The sequence below is a fragment of the Lepisosteus platostomus genome, chromosome 4 (genome assembly GCF_059453375.1).
Source record: "Lepisosteus platostomus isolate fLepPlt1 chromosome 4, fLepPlt1.hap1, whole genome shotgun sequence".
NCBI classification, from domain to species: domain Eukaryota; kingdom Metazoa; phylum Chordata; class Actinopteri; order Semionotiformes; family Lepisosteidae; genus Lepisosteus; species Lepisosteus platostomus.
Genome location: NC_142614.1, coordinates 55,882,466 through 55,904,756, shown reverse-complemented (window position 1 = coordinate 55,904,756; position 22,291 = coordinate 55,882,466). Strand labels below are relative to the sequence as shown.

The 22,291-nt window shown below is 35.4% G+C and overlaps 1 protein-coding gene across 1 annotated transcript in view; it reads left to right on the top strand.

The window, feature by feature from the left end:
- Window positions 1-22,291, top strand: part of kcnn2 (potassium calcium-activated channel subfamily N member 2) — a 77,897-nt gene that overhangs the window by 23,173 nt on the left and 32,433 nt on the right. The window contains exon 3 of the mRNA XM_088629939.1: window positions 3,595-4,013. Within this exon, the coding sequence (XP_088486065.1) occupies window positions 3,595-4,013 (419 nt within the window). The remainder of the gene's footprint in view (window positions 1-3,594; window positions 4,014-22,291) is intronic.

Here is a 22,291-nt window from a genome sequence, read left to right as displayed (position 1 = left end):
TAAAGTTAAACCTGAAGCAGGCTCCACAGTAGAAGTTCACTTTTCTGGATGGAACTGATCTGCTGACTTGAAATTTGATATAATGAATTATATAAGGATACAGTATATCGATCCATGTCAGCCCAGGGCTTATCCCAGGAGCACAGAACTCAAGAATGAGATGCACAACAGCAGACACAGGGACAATGTAGAGACACCAGCTAAGCTATCTAGGCTTTGGGTTGTGGGAGGAAACCAGATCACCCAGTGAAAACCCACCTGCACATGGCAGAGTGCACAGGAGTTCCCAGCTGACCCCATTTCAGAATCAAACCCAGGACCAAGAGATGTCTGGTAGCACTGCTAAAAGCCATAGCACCATACTGCCATACATAGTGGTATGGTTTTTAGCAATGGTATGGTATTACAGTATATCCCAGTCATATTATTTCTAAATAAATGTATTAATCTGCTTGTAAGTGTATTAAAATTATAAACGTGGAGAATTGCCTTTATGAATATGTAACCAAAGGCAGTCACATATGTTCTATTTATACATGTAACCCGTAAATTGGAAATTTACTTAAACAAGGCTAGTCCCAGTCCTTGAAATGGCTAAATCAAGTAAATAGGTACAATTTCAGTTCAGTCACATGCAGTTATTCTATCTTTATCAAAAGTTTATTAAAACCATCTGTTGCAAGATGTTTTATTATTCCAAACTGCAATGTGGTGTTTTAAAAGTGATGTGTTCAGAAATATTTTGCAATTGTAACGCATTTTATTATTTAATTTATTCTGAAATTGGTCTCTTTTTTCTCAAACATTAACTCATTATGCAATATGTTCAAATAAAGTAGACAAATGCAACAGCTACTGTAATTCTTCATGTTTTGTATTGTTTAAGCTATTGTAAGAATCCTCAAAGAGTTTACATAAGACATTCAGAACCGAAATATTGCAGTTGGAAACATTTCTTATCTTAAAAAGCTAATTATGACTTATCATGGTACTGCTCAAAGTGTTTCCTATGGCAAATCATTCCGGAAACTGCATTACAAGTTTTTGACTAAAGTGCTGTTTTGAGTTTTAAAATAGTCACTGCATTCCCTTTTATCTATATTGGTATTCAAGCTGAAGATTACTAAAATCATTAAGAGCTTTTTCTATGTGGAGTTTAGTTTCACATATTACCAATAAAGTGTTTTTATTTATATATGCCAATGACATGTATTACTGTAATATTGATATTGCAACCTCCTGATTCAGAACGTCCTCGTAATATCAGTGATATATCTTTTTTTCTGGTGCATTAGGTAATATGTACTCTGTGGATAACTACCTCCTTATGTTGCTTTTTTGATAGCAACACCATTTGTACTTAATCTTTTAAAATATTTTTGTTGAAAATGTCTATGCTTTATTACAATGCTTTCTACTAGACCTAAAAATAATATTTTCATGTTTTCTTTAAGTATCAAATTTTGTGTGCTTTGTAAGGGTAATTTAAAGTTGATTATAATAATGTTTTAAAATATAAATAGTAGTTTTAATTTCATTTAAAAAAATAATTTTCTATAATTCTCTATAGCTAGCTGACTGTATTTGTGTCAAATGATAGGAATTTCTTTTCAATTTGAGCATCACCAATTATTTTGTTTTAACCAACCAATCTGGAATAGCCAGTTTTATGTGTCTCACATCTCGGCAGGCAGCTAGAAACCCCGTTACCGCACACAGGGGAGAATGAGGAATTGTTGGCAGACTCCTCTGACCCACCCACCTTCGAGCCAGATCTCTTTCAGCGTGTCACAGGCAACACCAGCCACTTACACTGGCTCCACACTGGCGGTAGCAGAGGCTGCAGGGAACACTGCTGAAATAGAAACAGAATAATCCCATCCTACCTTCAGAAGTGCTCAGCCAATTGTGAGCCTACCCCTGGGGAAGCCCAGTCATAGTCAGCTAATGAGCTTGAACCTGTGATTAAAAAGCCTAACCTGCCTTAAACCGCATTCAAGCAAGTGACTTTAGTGGTTGAGTCAATCAGGAGGCCCTGAATGATAGGATTTCTTATACAATTCCATCAGCTGAATTCCACAAAGAGACGTTAAAAAAACACCTGTTGCTTTGCTTTCCAGTATTTACGTTTAATGGAAGCCACATAGCACCAGTATTTATGAAATTGAAATTTCTAGTCTTCTAGTTTCAATTATGAAATTGTGTTCTAGTTTTCCTTTAAGTCTGGATTTTGAGTCTCCACAACATCTTTTAGTTAAATCAGAAAAATGAGACGACTGTATATGTATTTGACTTTTTGTGATATATATGTTTTAAATACCATTGAATTATGCAGCTGTCATATAAAAAAAATATATTTTCACCAGATTAAAAATGGTTCGTGAAAGATAACGTGTACATGGTGTTTGTTGTTTGTTTATTTTCAAATGATGTCAAGAGACCAAAAAGAAAAACCCTTACAAATATTGTGGAGAAAAATGAAATTCTATAGCTAATTAATGAGCCAGAAGTAGAGGAGAAGCATCTAAACCAGGTCATCTGTTTAAAGGGAAGTCTGTGAAATACATTATGCAGATCACACATTACGCATTTCAGTGTTTTGAAATAAAGCAGAGTGAGAAAATGCTCTTAAAGCTATATTTTAACTAGCTGTATGACTTTTGATTCACAAATGATATTTGCCTAATTTGTAACTCCTGCTGATATTAAATAAGGCATTACTGTCAACAAGATGACTCATTTCAGTAGGTTTTGAGAAACATAATTGTTAAACGAAATAGAAGGTTATCACCTTCCAGCCCAATCTTGCAATCTTGGAAGCTAAGCAAGGCTGGGAACAGTCAGTACTGGGATAGGAAACCATAAGGAAAACAGAACCAGTGCTGGTAGACCAGTAGGTGGCAGCCTTCCCTCTGGACTAGAGTATCCAAACAAGTATGTAGTCAGGGGACGCTGTTCTATAAGTAGTTGCTCTACAGATGACACAATAAACCAAGATCCTGACTACTTGGTCATTAAAGATACCATGGTATAGTACATGCGAGCAGGGGTGCTAACCCTGGTGTCCTGGCAAAATTTCAGTTTAGTCTTATACAATCCCTAAATTTCACCTGTAGTTTAAATCAATGGGCTTTTCACCCATTCATTTGGTTAAAGAATCTCTCACTTCTTCACCTAATGTGCTTTGGTGGGGCTGCTGACACAGAATTACTGTCACCAAGTGGGTGCTGCGTTTCAGAGGCGGATGAAGTGGGCCTCCATTTGTATGTGATGAATTTACAATCTTTTGGGATGCAAAGTGTAATACAAATGGAAGTACTGCTAATTAGCTGTTAAGACTAAGTGTAATGAAAATCACAGTTCATTGGGCATATGTACCTCACAAGCAATGCTTTCACAGTTGCTGCTTTCACAATTTATTCTTTAAATTCAGTTTTGAAATATGATGGATGCAAAGCAAAGGCTTTTTAAATTTGAAGGTTATTTAACATTGCAAAATGGCTGTAGTGTTGGACGTCTGTCACGGTTCAGTGTCCTTTCTTTGCCATCCTCTTGCTGATCCTTGTCAACTTTTGCATTTGCTTTTATTTGCAGTTGTTTATGGTGGACAATGGTGCAGACGACTGGAGGATAGCCATGACGTACGAACGAATTTTCTTCATCTGCTTGGAGATATTAGTGTGTGCTATTCATCCAATTCCTGGGAACTACACATTCACATGGACAGCACGCCTTGCCTTTTCCTACACCCCATCCACGGCGTTGGCTGATGTGGATATTATACTGTCCATACCAATGTTTCTCAGATTGTATCTCATTGCCAGAGTAATGCTGCTGCACAGCAAACTTTTTACTGATGCCTCATCACGAAGCATTGGAGCACTGAATAAAATAAACTTCAATACCCGTTTTGTAATGAAGACATTAATGACAATATGCCCAGGAACTGTATTGCTGGTTTTCAGCATCTCACTGTGGATAATAGCTGCATGGACCGTGCGAGCTTGTGAAAGGTACGTTATTTTTCTCTTTATAGTATCAATTAATGAGCACAGGGCTTGCAGTATGATTGAAAGTTTAAAGAAGCAGTAAATCATATAACCTTTGAATTGAAACTAGGAAAACTCTGTGTTTTGTGAAAAGTACTTGTTTTTGATTCTTGAAAAGCGAGTGATTTTTCATCAGAAGATCTGAAATAACTTGAATTTCTAAAACGTTCAGTGGATTTATGATTACACTAATGCAAAGGCTAGATGTAATGGATATATTTAAACATCTGCACTCCTTGGAAATAAATGCTTCCCAAATTAACCTGACCACTCAAGTACATAATAAACAAGTTTAAATTGGACTTTATGATGCAGTGAACATACTGTAGTTTTTAGTGAACAATTTATGTTCAGTATTAAGTTTTTACTAAATAAGACAAAATTAATAAACCACATTCAAACCGCTGTGGAAAGATTGTCTTCAAAAATCTGTTAGAAGTGTGCAGCTACAAGTGTGCAGGTAAAATAATATCTTTTAACACTGATAAGTGGAAAAAAAATGAATGCCCTGATTTTAAAAAGTAGTCACATGTAAATACCTGAATATGATAAGCTAATATCAGCCTATGTGGTTATACCTGATATCTAATGTACTAATAAATGTACATTTACTGTGCTTAATATTTAATTGAAGATATACAGTAAATACTACTGAGAAATTGGACTGATGTTGATTTACAACACAAAGTCTGTCCACTAGGAAGTAGTGAATTTGGATCTGGATTTGAAGTTCACAGATAGTTACCCAAAGAGGAAGATTAAAAAACACTGCAGGAACTGCAAAGAAAATGTAAGAAGACAGAATTCAAGACAGGGCAAACACGTGGCATCTGAGAGTTGCAGAGTGTTTAGATAAAGGAAACATAAACTAAATATAAGAAATAGAAATACTGATTTTAAAAAACTACAGATTAAAAAGTAGAACAATTGTTTAGATGGATTTTCAACTTCTAGTCAATGTGGCAATGAAGTAAAAAAAATAGAATCGTCCCATTTAGAGAATTGTGTGCCTCTTTTGGACACCAAAGAGCAAAAAAAAATATATAGTACTGCTCAGGGATCAGCCCGTTAAAGAATGATCATGTTTGTTCACAGGCTTGAAGGAATATTCAGCCCTGACAGGGTAAAAGAACAGAACATTTGTAGTCTTGAAAAAAGATGTCTAAGAGGGAAAACGATTCAAGTATTCAAACGTCTCAAAGGAGTTGTCAAAGTAGACCTTATGTAGTTATTCAGAATCAAGAATGAAACATGAACCAGAAGACGAGTGGAAGTGCTTTACTAAGAGGAGCTTTTTTCACACAAAAGGTTGTGGAACGAGATACCCAGCCACGTTGTTGAAGCCGATACCCCCATTTCTTTCAATAAAATGTTGGATGAGCTCCTTGAATCACTTAGCTAATAAAAACCAAACAAGATAGATGGGTCCAACTGTCTCCTCTCAACTGCAGGCTTGTTCTATTCGTATGTTTTAATTAAATTATTCACAATCTGCAAAGCAACCAGTCATGTTGTTGAAACTGATCACCTTGCTTCTTATAAGAAAGAACAAAGATGGGTGGATGAAATCCCTCAGATCAATTAGCTATTGGGTACCAAATGAGTATGATTATCAGTAATGTTTCTTATGTACCTAAGTACTGTGCAAAAGGCAATCGTGCTTTTCAATATTGACACATTGTCTACACAACAATAGCTAAATTGTATGGCAAGGAATAGAGTAATTAATAACTAGATATATGTATATTATGTTGGAAACTTCACAAAAATAACACTGTAGTTACCACAGTTACAAATGCTTTGTCTAGTTACTATATACTGTAAACTTCTTCACCTCCTTACAGTATGTTTTCCTAGAATTCCATTATCTTAGATGTAGACATGGGGATTGACTGAGTTCTCTGTCATATAACATTGCAAACGTCTACTGTAGTGTATAATGATAGGGTTCCTTGGTTCATTGTGCAGTATTGTATTGTAGCTCAGTGAGTTGCTTCTTTCACCAGAGCACCAGAGTTTTGTATTCAGTATTTTTCAATATTTTTGTGAGATTTGTTCACCTTTAAAGGATCTGTCAGACCTTTATAAATAGCTTATACACACTCAACTTAACGTCTTGCTTTGCATACGTGCAGTACATGTCACTAATTTGGTGCAAATCAGTGTAATTCACACCTATACTGATACACTCTTGTAAGTCTTTGGTTTTTGGAGAATGATTGGAATAATTAATATAACAACCTGAATGGATTAAAACATGTTACTGTTGAAGCAGGCTTTTTATTATAATCTTAAGGCCAAACTTGAATGTGACTACTGGGAATTGTTTAATTGCACAGAAGAAACACTTGAAATGATATTTATAAGGCTTCATATTTAATTTGCACAAATGTAAGAGGTACTTAACTGTATCATAACACGTGCGTTTTGTTGTCCAAAGCAAGTCTCCCTTTTTTATGATTTGTTCCCGATACTGTTTTGATTTGCACATGGCTTTATGTATTTCCTCATTTTGCATTCCTTTTTCATTCATTTTTGGAGAGTACTTGTTTATTTTCTGTCACAGATCTCATCTCGGGTGCTTATCGAACCATAAATTTTTACAAGTCCAAAAGGATGCAGTTTTACATACAATGATTAGAAAGGAGAGTGTGCTGGTTTTGTTATTTATGCTGAGTTATTTTGTTATTTATACTCCTTCCATTTCAGTCACATCATAGGGTAAACATCCAACACTTTTTTTATAGGTTTACTGAAGAAGGGACATATCTAGGATGAGTATTATAAAATGTTCATTTAAATGTTTTTGATTAACTTCATAAGTAAAAAGTAAGAAAATACATTTTATGCTCAATGCTAGGTTAGAAGATTCATTGATTGATTGAATTTATGTACTGTAGTATTCTCATCTCAAAGTATTTCTAAGTTCTTTACATATAAGATTCAGTACTGAAGTGCAGTATCGACCTTGGTGATGTATGGCTGCTATAATACGCTATTAAACCCATCAGGCAGATCATGCAGTGAAGTGAGAAATTGCTTCAGCAATTGAATTAAGGGGGAACTTAAAGAACACAGGGCTGTACAATCCCAGAGTGAGATTTATCCTGGACATGGGGGTTAGCATCCTTACTCTTAAGAGCACTGCCATGAGCTCCTTAATGATCTGTTAGCTGAATTACCTCCTTTATTGTCCCACATACAGATTTGCTTTTCAGGTAGGTAAAAGATAATACATTGAACACAAACAACATTGAATCCATTAACAAACAGGAAACATACATGCATAAGATGAGCAAAACAAGTCAGAAGGTTAAGTAATCTTCACAATTTAGAATAAAAATAAATTGGCTCACCAGTGTGTGAGATACAGTAGATCCATAAGATATGTGCATGATAAAAAAACAATAAAAACATAAAATATGTCTCTTGCCACAATACTGGTGCATTATTTTTGGGAATTCTGGTCAAGGGGGAAGAACATCATCTACATGTACAGTGTTGATCTACCTGCACCCGTTGTAACAGAAACCTGCTTTTCCTTAGAGGGCTCCCTCCCAGTTCTGACCTGCTTCAGCTTGGCTTCTAATATCTGACAAAATTTAGGCTAGAAGCTAACATTACTTGTCAAGAAATACTTTAGTAAAATTTAGTCTTTCCAGTGTTTGAACCGGCCCAGAGTTAGACCACCCGTCTGGGAATCCTGTTCTTGACAATCACAATGTTTTATGTAAAGAAATGTTTCATAATCGCTGTTCCGAATTAATCCAAATTAATTACCTTATAGTTTACATTTGTGACATGTCCTTATTCCCTTACAGTGTTAAAGAAATCCCATGGGTTGACCCCCATCTATGCCACTTAGAATGAGGATTAAATCACCTCTTGATCTCCTTTGTTCCTGACCAAAGAGATTTAGTTCCTTTAACCTGTCTATATATCACAATACAGATAAGGAGCCCATCTAGTTGATTTTCTTTGAACTATTCCCAAAGCTATAATGCCCTGTTTGTGGTTGGGGTTAGTGTTACAATTGATCACAATATTAGAAATAAGGTCTAATATAATACAACCTTTTAACACTCAATCTAAAATAATTTAGAGAGAGTAATTATTTTAAATTAAAAAATCCCTAGCTGCTAATGTTACGGTAGAGTACAGAATTTTCATTAACTTTCTAACTCTGTTGTCTATTTCATATCCCTCAAAGAACAATAAATACAGTATGTCAACTGGAATGGAAATCCAGCAGTGTGAAACGCCTGTTGCTGTTTTTTTCTTATTTCAGTGACACATATTTGCCATTTGAGAGATTTTTTAATACATAATAGAAGCCAACCATATGTTCTGAATTAGGCCACATTTGTATAGGTGGAGCAGTTTTAACAGTCCACAACTTGAATGCTAATAAGGTTAAAACAGAAAAGATGAAATTAGGTTAAAAGCAGATTGCAACATAAAAACAAACAATTCCAGGATATACACGGTGAAGGAATCTGCTTTTAACATACATTTAATCACGTTAGCAAGTAGAAGGGAAATAGGTTGTCAGCACATTGTGCTGTAGCTTTATCAACTGAACAGACTGGAAATAAAACATAGCTGAGATAAAAAGGGTGCCACATCCCTTGCAGAACCACTGTGGAAACAACAACAACATCAAAGCAAAACTTGACAGTGAGTTTTTTTCTTATGCTTTTCTTGGTGTAGCTATAAAGGTATATTGGAGAATAACTAATAAAGGATTATTTTCACAGAATAATAAACGTGTATTTATCTTTCATTCTCAGAATTATGTGTTAAATGGTGACTTTTGCTGATTGAGAACAATTTACCTCACAGATCATTTATTTACCATATCTGGTGTTTTTGTTTTTCAAACCAAAATGTCCCTCAATTGAGACATATTTTAAAATTCTACCCTTTAACTCTTTTATAAGGCCAAAGTGATACTGAAGGTGTGTCATGCCCATAACAGTTACAGTATTGCAGTAATTATATTTTTCATTTTCTTCTGGCTTTGTTAGAAATAAGAATAGTGAAGGAGTTTTATACAGTAGGATATTTATCATGGGCCACAGACACATCATAGCAATATGAGCTATTCTCGGTTATTGTTAATCTTTGTTTTTCATATGACGGTATTGCACTGTGCTGGAATCTGTCCTGGAATATGATCTCTAGCGAAAAGAAAACATCATTCTTCAGCTAAACGATTAAACACTCAAAAAATTATCTGTTAAATCCAAGTCAGAAATCCATTTCCACAATATAGCCTTTGCTAAAGGCTTTGTGGTTCCTTCTTGAGGGCTAAATCTATTAATGCAATTATTCGTCAATGCATTCATGTCAATACCAATGACTAAATAAAAATCTGACAGTCATAATAACGTTAGCCCAGGGCTGCAAATAATTAACATACAAATGTTGGGGCTTAAACTGAAACTAAAGCCACTTTTTTACCTACATATGAGCCTTTATGCCACTCTCTCAATACCATTTAACCTGAACCCCAGTCATCCTAAAGTTCTGACATCACAAAATGAATGTGCCTTTAAATATAATTTCAGCAGCAGAAAATGAAACCTATTTATTACCTGTAAAGCGCTTTGAGTGGAGTGTCCAGAAAAAGTGCTATATACAGTGCCTTGCGAAAGTATTCGGCCCCCTTGAACTTTTCAACCTTTTGCCACATTTCAGGCTTCAAACATAAAGATATAATTTTTTTATTTTATGTGAAGAATCACCAACAAGTGGGACACAATTGTGAAGTGGAACGAAATCTATTGGATTTTTGAAACTTTTTTAACTAATAAAAAAATGAAAAGTGGGGCGTGCAAAATTATTCGGCCCCCTTGCGTTAATACTTTGTAGAGCCACCTTTTGCTGCGATTACAGCTGCAAGTCGCTTGGGGTATGTCTCTATCAGTTTTGCACATCGAGAGACTGAAATTCTTGCCCATTCTTCCTTGCAAAACAGCTCGAGCTCAGTGAGGTTGGATGGAGAGCGTTTGTGAACAGCAGTTTTCAGCTCTTTCCACAGATTCTCGATTGGATTCAGGTCTGGACTTTGACTTGGCCATTCAAACACCTGGATACGTTTATTTGTGAACCATTCCTTTGTAGATTTTGCTGTATGTTTGGGATCATTGTCTTGTTGGAAGATAAATCTCCGTCCCAGTTTCAGGTCTTTTGCAGACTCCAACAGGTTTTCATCCAGAATGGTCCTGTATTTGGCTGCATCCATCTTCCCCTCAATTTTAACCATCTTCCCTGTCCCTGCTGAAGAAAAGCAGGCCCAAACCATGATGCTGCCACCACCATGTTTGACAGTGGGGATGGTGTGTTGAGGGTGATGAGCTGTGTTGCTTTTACGCCAAACATATCGTTTTGCATTGTAGCCAAAAAGTTCGATTTTGGTTTCATCTGACCAGAGCACCTTCTTCCACATGTTTGGGGTGTCTCCCAGGTGGCTTGTGGCAAACTTTAGACGAGACTTTTTATGGATATCTTTGAGAAATGGCTTTCTTCTTGCCACTCTTCCATAAAGGCCAGATTTGTGCAGTGTAAGACTGATTGTTGTCCTATGGACAGACTCTCCCACCTCAGCTGTAGTTCTCTGCAGTTCATCCAGAGTGATCATGGGCCTCTTGGCTGCATCTCTGATCAGTCTTCTCCTTGTCTGAGCTGAAAGTTTAGAGGGACGGCCAGGTCTTGGTAGATTTGCAGTGGTCTGATACTCCTTCCATTTCAAGATGATCGCTTGCACAGTGCTCCTTGGGATGTTTGAAGCTTGGGAAATCTTTTTGTATCCAAATCCGGCTTTAAACTTCTCCACAACAGTATTACGGACCTGCCTGGTGTGTTCCTTGGTCTTCATGATGCTCTCTGCGCTTTCAACAGAACCTTGAGACTATCACAGAGCAGGTGCATTTATACAGAGACTTGATTACACACAGGTGGATTCTATTTATCACCATCAGTCATTTAGGACAACATTGGATCATTCAGAGATCCTCGCTGAACTTCTGGAGTGAGTTTGCTGCACTGAAAGTAAAGGGGCCGAATAATTTTGCACGCCCCACTTTTCATTTTTTTATTAGTTAAAAAAGTTTCAAAAATCCAATAGATTTCGTTCCACTTCACAATTGTGTCCCACTTGTTGGTGATTCTTCACATAAAATAAAAAATTTATATCTTTATGTTTGAAGCCTGAAATGTGGCAAAAGGTTGAAAAGTTCAAGGGGGCCGAATACTTTCGCAAGGCACTGTAAGTGTAAGCAATTATTATTATTATTATTATTATTATTATTATTATTATTATTATTATTATTATTAGTCTAGGAGTACCTCACTGTAATAACAGAGTCTTCTGAATAAAGGCAGTATCTTATTGTTTTCCTGTGCAACATATCTGGGTAGCCAGCATGTTTAGTTTATCAGGGACATGTTGCAGGATAATAGTGAAATATTATACATTAAATCCATCCATCATCATCATAGCTTCAGAAAGAAGATCTTGGTGAGCTGGAACCTAACGCAGCAGACCCAGAATCTATACCAAGAATGGAATGCCAGCATATTGCAGGGTAAATACAACAAGAGAGACATCATTACAAAAGACAGAATTGAACTTAGACAGCCTTCCATAAGGAGGATCCTAGCTGGGAGGGCAAGGCTGACTGAACCCTGCTTTATTATGTGGAATGAGTTAGGGAGCTGCTGCGAGGGTATAGAGAGGGTGGCAGGAGGGGTGAGAGAAAGATGCACAATGGGATGTGGGATTATAGATCTTCTATATGTAGGTAACTGGGAATTGGGACCTAACCATCCTCCCGAGTTTCCGTTATAAACTCCATTTTATACACTTACCTGTATGTTTATGCACTGTACGTTGTGCATGTACTGTATGAATATAGTATAGTGCTACAGGGAAGGTAAAGAGCGGTGTTTACTTCACATTGTAAAGTAGATCCATGTGTTTGTGTCTTCTGCGCTGTGTGTTGCCTTATGACTTGATAATCAAGAGCAATTTGTGAAGAAAAGCTCATATTTTGTCACAGGCATATTAGAAAAGCATCGGAAACAGATTAATTTGGTGACAAAGTACTTGTGTAGGAGATAAAGAATAGGGTATACTGGGTTTTAGCCATGTTAATATACAGTAACTGTTAATGAGAATACTGTTTATGAGAATAAAGGCAGCACAGGACTGCCTTGGGTCACATCACCAAAATCAAAACAGCAGATAATGACAAATTATACAGTTCATTGATGCAGATACAGTACTTCAAAAAGTAAAGAGTAAACAAAACATAGAAAAGATAAACAATGCTCCAAGGATAAATGCAATATATAAAAAACAATACAATCCCCCTTCCCCATATTAACTGGCATAGTACACCTGGACAACCACATACAGAAATTAGTTCCAAGAAAAGTCAAATGTAAGACAACCAACAGTTAATGAAGAAATAAACCAAAGTGTGGGAGCTGTATTCTGTTAGGAATTCAATATAATGTAGCTCATATAAGCGCTTGGTTCTTCAAAGTGAATTGAATTTCTTCTTATGAAGATACAGTGAGTCAATACCCACAATGAGGAGAAATACCAATTATTACAGAGTACAGCAATACCCGCAGCAGGCAGCACTTACTGCACACGTTCATTCATACACTCAAAGCCCCCCTCACTTCCTGCAAGCACTACCTAATCTATAGTGTCCACATGGAGAAGGGCTAACAGCCACATTCATTACAGGGTTACAACACTGGGGAAAATGTGAAACAAAATAGAGCATAAACAATAAGCAATTGCAGATAACATATCACAAGTCCATCACAACAGTCCATACTGTCTAGTAAGTAATTATCCTAGCTTACTCCAAAGGCGAGGGGGCTTCATCATTACAAGACCATTACATAATTAGCCCTGTCATCAAATTAAGCCCCAATTACTCTGGAAGTCTGCCTCCATCTAGAGCTGATTGTTCCAGCCAGCCTCAAATAGACCTGGGGCCCATACTGTAGTTTACAAAATAGCGGGGGCTCTGGGAATCTGTGAGTCTGCCCAGTGAAGGCACAGATAAAGACAGATGGCCTGCAGAGCACAACCCCTTGCTCCTTCTGGGGACAAGTGTCTGTAGCAAGATTCCAGGCTCCTATCATCCCTCACTTTCTGTAGAGGGCCAATCAGTCATAGTCCAGTACCATCACTTATCCATAGTGCTTAAGTCACACTCTATACGTGTCATGAGAGGGCTGTCCAAGTACGGTCCAGGAACTCTCCTAGGTTTGGGGCCTGTGCCTGTGGTGAAATCTCACCTGGCATACTGCAAGTCTGCCTTGGTCAGCTGTTTCTGGGCAAATGCTTGAGCAGTGCTAATGCTTCTGGCAACATATCAGGTATTCAGGAGCAGACAGAGGGATTGACTCATCATCGGGAGTCCTACCAAGTCCACAAGGTTGTGCAACTCTTTTTCAGCAGTGAGCACACCCCCTGTGATATCCTGCACTGTGGTCCAGTGGACCCACAACAAGGGGGGGGGGGGGGGGGTAATAATAAAACAAACTGAAATACAAACATTTGGCAAGTGCTGGGAACACTACACAAGAACAGTAAATTCTTCCAAGTAAGTACCTATCCCACCAACCCCCAAGGCAAGAAGGCTGGATAATTACATTCTGGTCCCTCTCATTAATCCTGTCATTAAAGTAAACAGCCCTGGGTGCCACAGTATGTGGAAAAACATAAATAATGTAATGTTAATAAAGTAAAATATATATTATGTAGAACTATTCCATTTACATTGATTTATTTTTTGTCTCAGTGTTTAATCAAAGGTACATAACAAGTACATATTCGTGACTTAGAGGGTCTTGCAAAAGTATTCACTCCCATCTAATGACATCCAATTTTGTTGAATTACAAATGAAGTTCTCTTGTTTTTAAAGTTAATGGTTTTAATTTCAACTTGAATGTTTCAACTGAACACTTTTGTGGGTGAAAACAGTTACATACCGTATTAGCAAAAACTGCATTGTATGTCTCTTTTAAATCATCATGCAAACTACTGCTAATTGTGAAGACTTCTGTGATGTTTTTCTACCAGTAAGTAATAACATGAAGAGTTAGAAAGCATTGCTATTTTAATGAAGGAGTTAATTTGACTACTGTGTAATCCATATTCTGTGTCTGTGGGATTCAAGTATGTCATTTTATTAACAGTAATAGTATGCAAACCCTCAATTTTCAGTGAAAAACTCCAGAACAAATTGAAATTTAGAATAAAACATATCATATTTAATGTTTATATTAACCTGGAAATGATATATTACTCAATATGAATAATTCAGGAAAATAATTTAAGGTTCAATACTTAACTGAGCAACAAAAGGGCACAAAAGAAAACAGGCAAATACTATAGTACTGTATACAGTATATGTGTGTAATAAATTCTGTACTGTATATATCCTGTATTAAACATTTAACAATACATACAGTATATAAACAATACATATATACATATTAAACTTGTTAAAAAGGGGCACTTACTCTAAATGGTCAGGCTTGTGTTTTTTTCTTGATTTTACTTAGCTGGAGTCATATTGCTCTTTAGTTAGGTTTAACCACAAAATGACTGTCATGTGACTTAACTGTAAAATACTGAATAACAATAGCTTTCTGAGAATAAAACAAAACACGTTACAAAAATGCAATGAAAGCAACATAAAAATAGGCAACATTTCTGACTTTATGGTTCTGCTTTTTACCTTAAAGAGAATTAATAATTAACTCAGATCTGTGAAAGGTATAGTATGAACCATATTATTAGGATCACATTACAAATTTGCAAGTTTGTTGAACACACAGAAATTCAAACATTTTAATTAATTTTCATTAATTCAAAGTAAACGAAACACATTTTAGTATACACTTTGTGCCTAAAATTAACAATATTGTTTGTGTTTCTTGAGTTGGTTTTGTGGAAATCTCCTCTGTGTAGGCAGCCTGTGTGTAGGAACAGTATAACAACATGGTCCAGAACACCCAACTAATTTTACTATATAAGCAAACAGCTCCAGAAGCTTCTACTGGGATTATTCATTTGCCAAATAAACAAGGACATGGTGAACAAAAAGAAAGAATACCATTTGTGTTACATTTCTAAAGACATCTACTTTTGCTTCTTTACATTTTTTTCAGAGTCTGTAAAATAACCATTCTATCCTTCCAACGTGCAAAAACAGCCATAAGATGTGAAAATCAGCCTTTTTAGATTGTTCAGATTGTTTTTTTCAATAATACACATATATAAAAGGAGTTACAATACAATATGATTTATTTATAGTCCCACATCATCACAGTGACAAAAAGTATGGTTTACTGCATTTCATGTATAAAAATGGCACTAACATTAAACTTGAAATTTACATGCTTTAATTCAAACAATGTTATCTTGCTTAAATAATGACAGGGCATAATTGAAAACCTTCCATTCACTCCACTGTATAGTATGAAACAGTTTTCCTGGTAATACATTTAAATGCAAGAACAAATGTTTTGTTTAATACAGAAAACTGATTATCACAATGTAACTTACAGTGAATTTGAAAAGGCACATTTTGTACTGAACAGAAGAATATATAATAGAAATATGTTCATACACAAGCAGTATATTTTTGCTTATAAATGCTCTAAAAGTGAGACTGAGGCTCATCACTTTTGCTAAAGGACTAGTATTAGCATAGTTCTCAAAAGTTAAGACAAATACCAGCACAGTTATTCATTTTGCTAAACAGTCGGTGTATTTCCAAAATGAACTAAACATGTCATAGTTATTTATATATTTTGAAATGCTTATATACATACATTTTTCAAATATTTATGACCATGTAGCTTAAACCTTTAACCAAAATGAAACAACCTTTGAAATCAAAGGCTCAGCTAATGAAATGGAAAACCATTGTACTCTGAACACTAACATCTAAACTATAAACACATAAACTACGCTTCTATTACTTGCTATCACAACACTGCAGAACTCTCTATCTGCAATAATACAGTATACTGTACCACTGGGTATGAAATATTTGAGGAGTCCCCTGTTGATAGCTTCATAGTTCTCATAATATCTGTAAAGATGCAATAAAGACAAAGTTCACAATCTCTGTAAAATTTATTTCCTTCTTTGCCTTTCCTTCTTCAAGCAAATCTATAGCAGTTTGTATTTCAAACATTTTAAAAAAACAATTTCAATTTATTTTCAGCACACAAAGTTCAATTTTCCCTATCTCCATACATTTAACTTTTATTTTAGGGGGTAAAGAATGTAACCAGCAAATGATGAGTGTAATATAACAAATATTTGCATAATGAAATTACATTTGGTACGATTGTTCAGTCCATGTTTACTGCTTGCAGTATTTGTTGTTGAAAACTGTGCTGATTGTTTCAGTAACTATCAATTGTGGAAAGTCTAATAATATTTTGAAAAGCCATTGGCCTATGTGTATTTTAAAGTCAATTGCCAGATGAGCACTTGCTTTTTTGTGCTTTGTGAAATTCAAATGAAATTCTAACTTGCTTTCCCTCAGACCCAAACAAGACTAGTGACACGTGTAATTTCTACTAATGGCTCATCATTAACTTAATCTCAATTGGAAATTTGATGAGTGAAAAAAAATGTTGATCAGAGTACTTGGCTTTACTAGGGAATTTTCTTAAAAATGCACAGGGGATTGGTACCATGCCATTCTGATCTTTTTTAAATGCTAGGCAAATAAGAAAACAAAATGTGTAAGTTATACTTAACTTAATTTTTTTTATGAATTTTGATGTAATTTACACAGGAAATTTTGGTGGAGCAATTTCAGGTAGAGCGGCTTGTTGTCACGGATGTCGGAAAGGACAAACCGTGGTATGGCAAGAGACCGAAAAGACCCTATGGGTAGCGGCGAGACGGGGGTTAGCCCAAGCTCAGCTGTTCAGGAAATGCCATATACACTGTAGAAACCTATGCCCTCAGGTAGCGGACATGGGGCGACCTGGTGCTAGGCGTGTCTCAGGACATCCGAACGTCAATGCTGAGCAAAGGCAGATTGAAAGACCCGTAAATATATAGCCCCAGAGAAAGAGAAACACCGGAAGGACAGCAAAGAACCGGAAATGAGAGACAGGACAGAGAAGGAGCGCCCTCTGGCTACAGAGGGCGTGACACTTGTTGGTACAGTAGGTATAGTACCACTATCCCCAAACAGGTTGAAAATACAACCCTGTAGTGAAAAGTGTGCAGCCCTGACCTGTGCACACTACGCATGCTTCCCATCATGGGTATAGCCCATTTTTACTAGATCAAGACATATTGCATCACCTTATTGACGTAATCCTTGACCTAGTCTAGGGATTCCAGCTACACTCTTGGATAAGGAACTCCCCTGGCTGTTGATGTTGATCTCAAAAGTATTTAGTCAGTGCATGCCAGGTTACAGAGCTACAGGTTACAAGGTCCAGAGAAGCAATGGTGATTCTTCAGCTGCTGTAGCCAAATTTGATCTTAACAAAATTTACATGACCATACTGGTAGGTTTGCAGAACTTCATGAGCAGTTAGAAAGGAATGCTAAAGGAATAAAAAAATGAATGGTAGGCTACACCTTTAAGGCCTATAGACAGTGTTCATGCTGTAAACTGTCAATCTCAGAAATTAGCTTGGTGTAAATGCCAGGCTGGTTTGGGCATGGTAATTTATTTGCTAACAAGAGCAATGAGATAAAAGTTTAGATGTCTTCTTTCATATGCCAATTACAAAAACTTGTGGGTACTATCTGATGAGCCACATCACCGGTTTTTCATTACATTTTTCTACAGTAGTAGAGACAATATAAAACAACTTTCTCTTTAGGAAAAAGACATGTACAAAAATCAAATCTCAGCTCATCAGAGTCTCAGTCTGCTTTCCAATAATTGCTGTAACACTGAGTGGGAAGAATTACTATGACGATATAGCTTAGATTCCTTTTTTGTGTGTGTTTTTGTGTCCATCCCCCTCCAAGAAGCTTTCAAGTTCTGCAGAAAAAATTAACCTTTCAGAGAAGTCCTAAAATATCTCTGTTTTAGATTTTATTTTCAGTGCTTAGTTTTGTTGGATTTGTGGTGCTTTAGCAGGCTTTCCATGAAAAACAGGTTGTGGGCAGAGATAAAGATTAGCATTTTGTTGAAAAAAATATTTTGGCTTGTAATACATTATTTAAATATATGAATTTTCTTTCAGCATCACACTATACAATGGGCATCTAAATTAAGTGCAAAACATCTACGGTGTTCTCTGCATTTATTGTGCAAATTTGTTTGTTCACAGACACATTTGGACAATCAGATAAGACATCTAGCTATATTTTATGCAAATATTTATAAATGTATTTATTTTGGAAGATATTCTAAAATAAATGTTCTGTCTTATTCTGCTTTCTAAAGCTTTAATGCAATTTTATACATTGGTTTCTGAAGTTAAGAGTTCAAAATGGATTTTAAAATGAACTTTTACATCAATTGTTCAATTGTAAAGCATTTAAAATACTGGAAAAGGTGGACTTCAGTGTGATGGCTTGCACTGAAAGAAAAAAACATTTCTTTATTCATGGTTTTGGGTTAGAATTGGATAATTAGATTGAAGCAAATAACATGAAATCCCAACATATAAAGTTAATCTTAATTGGTTTAGGCTGCGGTACAGTAAAGCCTAAAATCTCTTTAGCACTGGACAGAACCGCAGAACTGTCTGTAAAAAAAAATAGTTGAAAATCTTAAAAGCAGAAATCAGATTAACAATGGCAAAGCAACAGCACCACCAATTAATATTAATCCTGATTTGTATTAAAAGATAAATTAATCATAAAATAATATTTATAATATTAAGGACTTTAAAAAACAACTCCTAAATAACATCAAACAACACTATCTGGAGATAGCAGGTAGGATTGTACAGTATATGCAACAAATTACACTCTTAGACATTTCCAGGTGTAATTAGGATTAAACCCTGCTATATACAATATAAAGTAGCTAATCAAACCTACCCTGCATGTTTCTTTGATGCGGAAAGACATTGTAGCAGGGTACCCCGTGTAAACCAACATGAACACAAAATTCATATACTGTACTGTATGTTTCAAACATATGACTTTTTGCTGGAGGGACAATGCTAAATATATTAAATTTGGGCTTTTTCTGTGAAATAATATATTCAGCTCCTCCTATTACTTCACCCCATTTTGTACCTTTACACAGTTTCACAGCCACTCACAATCTATCCTGTTTATAAACCAGAAAAAAAGTATCTTCTCAACCTTAATTAATTCTTAGACCTAGCTTTGCTATAAAACTACTATATATATGATTTGTAAAAGAAAACATAAGAATGTTTTAACAACTACAATTAGCTAAGCTACAGAACTCACTTTATTGCATCAGTAGGTAGACTAGTTCTCTTATATTAAAAGATAATCACTAGGTAAAATATGCTCTTTCAAATGTTGCTTTTTCGCAGCTGTTCAAGCGTCGTATGCCTTACAAATGCACAATGTGCTTAGATACAGATTTGATCTTTCAAAAACTCTTCAAGCAGCTCTTAAATAAGTATATATATAATTCACATATTTAAGATAAAATATATGAATATACAGTATGTTAACATAGTATGTGAAAAGGTAAATGGAATTCTGGGTAGCTTGAGCTCCCCCAGGCCTAATGCTATAACAAGGCGTCAGAACCAGAATGAGAATAATTTATAAGTGCTTTTTAAAAAACCTCAGGTAGCATAATAAAAAACCCCAAATAGCATACGGAAAAGACAACACAGGACACAGTAAATTAATCCAATAAAACCAAGAGGAAACTGAATTATACATTAAAAGCTGTAGTGTACTTTAATTGAGTTTTAAAAATGTCAATAGTCACAGAGTTTTAATGGATCTGGCGGTGCTCTCCACAGATGTGGAAAGAGGCTCTTATCACCCTTTGAGTAGAGCCGTGGCTTCGGTAGAGTAATCTGCAGAGCCTGGATTAAGTGTGGAACTACAGCAGTAAACCCTTAAGAAAACCTGGAGGTAAACCAGCTGGGGCTTCTCAAAGCCCACTATACATTTCACAGGAAGCCAGAACAATACATTGATTTGATTAAAAAATATTTTCATAATGACAACCTCTACAATACAATAAAAAAGTTCATACTGATATAAATGAACATGAAAATATTGCGTAAAAGATTGTATGTTAACTTGGTTATTTTTTATGACAAAATATTGATTGAAATAAATATATGTACAACAATGGTTGGATATGATACAATTAATTTACAACACAATGTAATGTAGCACTTTACCTTTATACTCGCCTACAGTTTGTGGTTATTAAGTACTCTCTTCATATTTTTATAAATGTGAGCAACCTGTAAAGGGTGCAGCTTTTAGAAAAGTTAACAACTTCAGTTAAGAAATTAAATATTACAAGCTTCACACATTAGCATGCTATCTCCACTTACTCAGACACAAACACCATTAACTCACACTGGCTTTAGAAAAGACGTTAGATCCTTAACAGTTGCACAAAATGAGTCCACTGTAACAATGCCATTTTGTGAATAAGAACATTTGTAATTTAATATTTAACCTTAATAATGCCAAGCATCTGTTTTTAGAAATCTACAGAAAAATAAACACAACTAATAAAAAGATTTTAAGTATCTTATATTCATGATGATTACCTCACAAAGCAGGATTTCAAATATGTAGAAGGGCTCTTTTATTTTAAGAAAAGTATATAAAACACCGTTTTGAAAATTTTAATGACAAAGAATTAAAAACCTTTAAGCAGCGGTATATAATTTTTAATGTATAAAACTTGACATCTCTACAGTTCTGTAAACACTACCAAGCTAAATTAAACTTTGACAATATAAGACTATTTACCTGTGATTGTACTCAGTCCTTGCTGGGACAATGTTATTAGTTTTTTAACCAAACCCTGGTACTGTTTTTGATGAAAGTACATAATCATTGTTTGATTTTTTACTACAATGTATAGATTCTAGTGTGGCACAGTGGTGCATTGTTTTGCTTTTCCCTGGGTTCAATTCTGGACCTTTTATATGTATGGAAATTGTACTGTATGTTCTCCCTGTGTTCACATGGGCTTCCTCTGGATGCTACGGTTTAAAAAAAATATATACTGACAGGTTAATTGGCTTCTGGGAAAATTGGCCCTATGGTAGGTGTGGATGTGTAGGCATCTGTGTCTTTGTGTGCCCTGCGATGGACTGGCGATTCCTCCAGGGTGTGCCTTGCCTTGCACCCATTGCTTGATGGGATAGGCTCTGGCTCTTCTGTTACCCTGAACTGGATGAAGTTGTGAAATACAACTAAAAATAGCAATATTACACATATAAAAACCTGCCCTCTTTCGTCATCTTTGCAATGTTTTTAACTTTACCTGATTTCAGCTATTCTTTTAAGTACGCATAAACAAGAATTCCAATCAACATACTTAATGATAAATACTATTTTTGTCATTCACATGTTATTTCTAAAATCAGCAGACTATTGACATGACCTCAGTGTGGCATCCAATTGAGTGATATACTTACATATAATTGTAGTTACACAATTTGTACCTCAATAAATTAGACTACTACCGAGATTAAACTAAATATCTTTATTACAAGAAAGGATGAAAAGATAAGATAACAAGTAACTTTTCTGTTCAGTTTGAAATTTCTTATAAATGTCTGCCATTAATCTTCTTCTAGTTCTTTATGAACATTATTTGAACTTGGAGCACAATGTACGTACAGTATCAACTGAAATCAGTGTACGGCAGGTAAGAGTTTTTTAACATGCAGTACTAGATCTGCCCGTGTTCTGGTTGTTAGCTTATTACATTTATTCCTTTATGTTTCTAAGATGCTGCTGCTTCCATGAGGTGGGGCAATATAGCTGAATACAGAAATGATGCCTTTGTATTAAATCATATTTGTTTTAAAATGGAAACACAATAAAATGCATTCAATTATATATTTTATTATTTCCTAAGTTGCATAATAAGCACAAAAGAATGTATTGGAGAAATGCGTAGGTCTAAATCTGTCAGGAGTCCATTTGATTAAGTTTCCTTTAATTCCTTAATCAAATTACTTAAGGTCTTCTTTTCTTAAATATATAAACTCTGTAATATTAATATTGATCTAT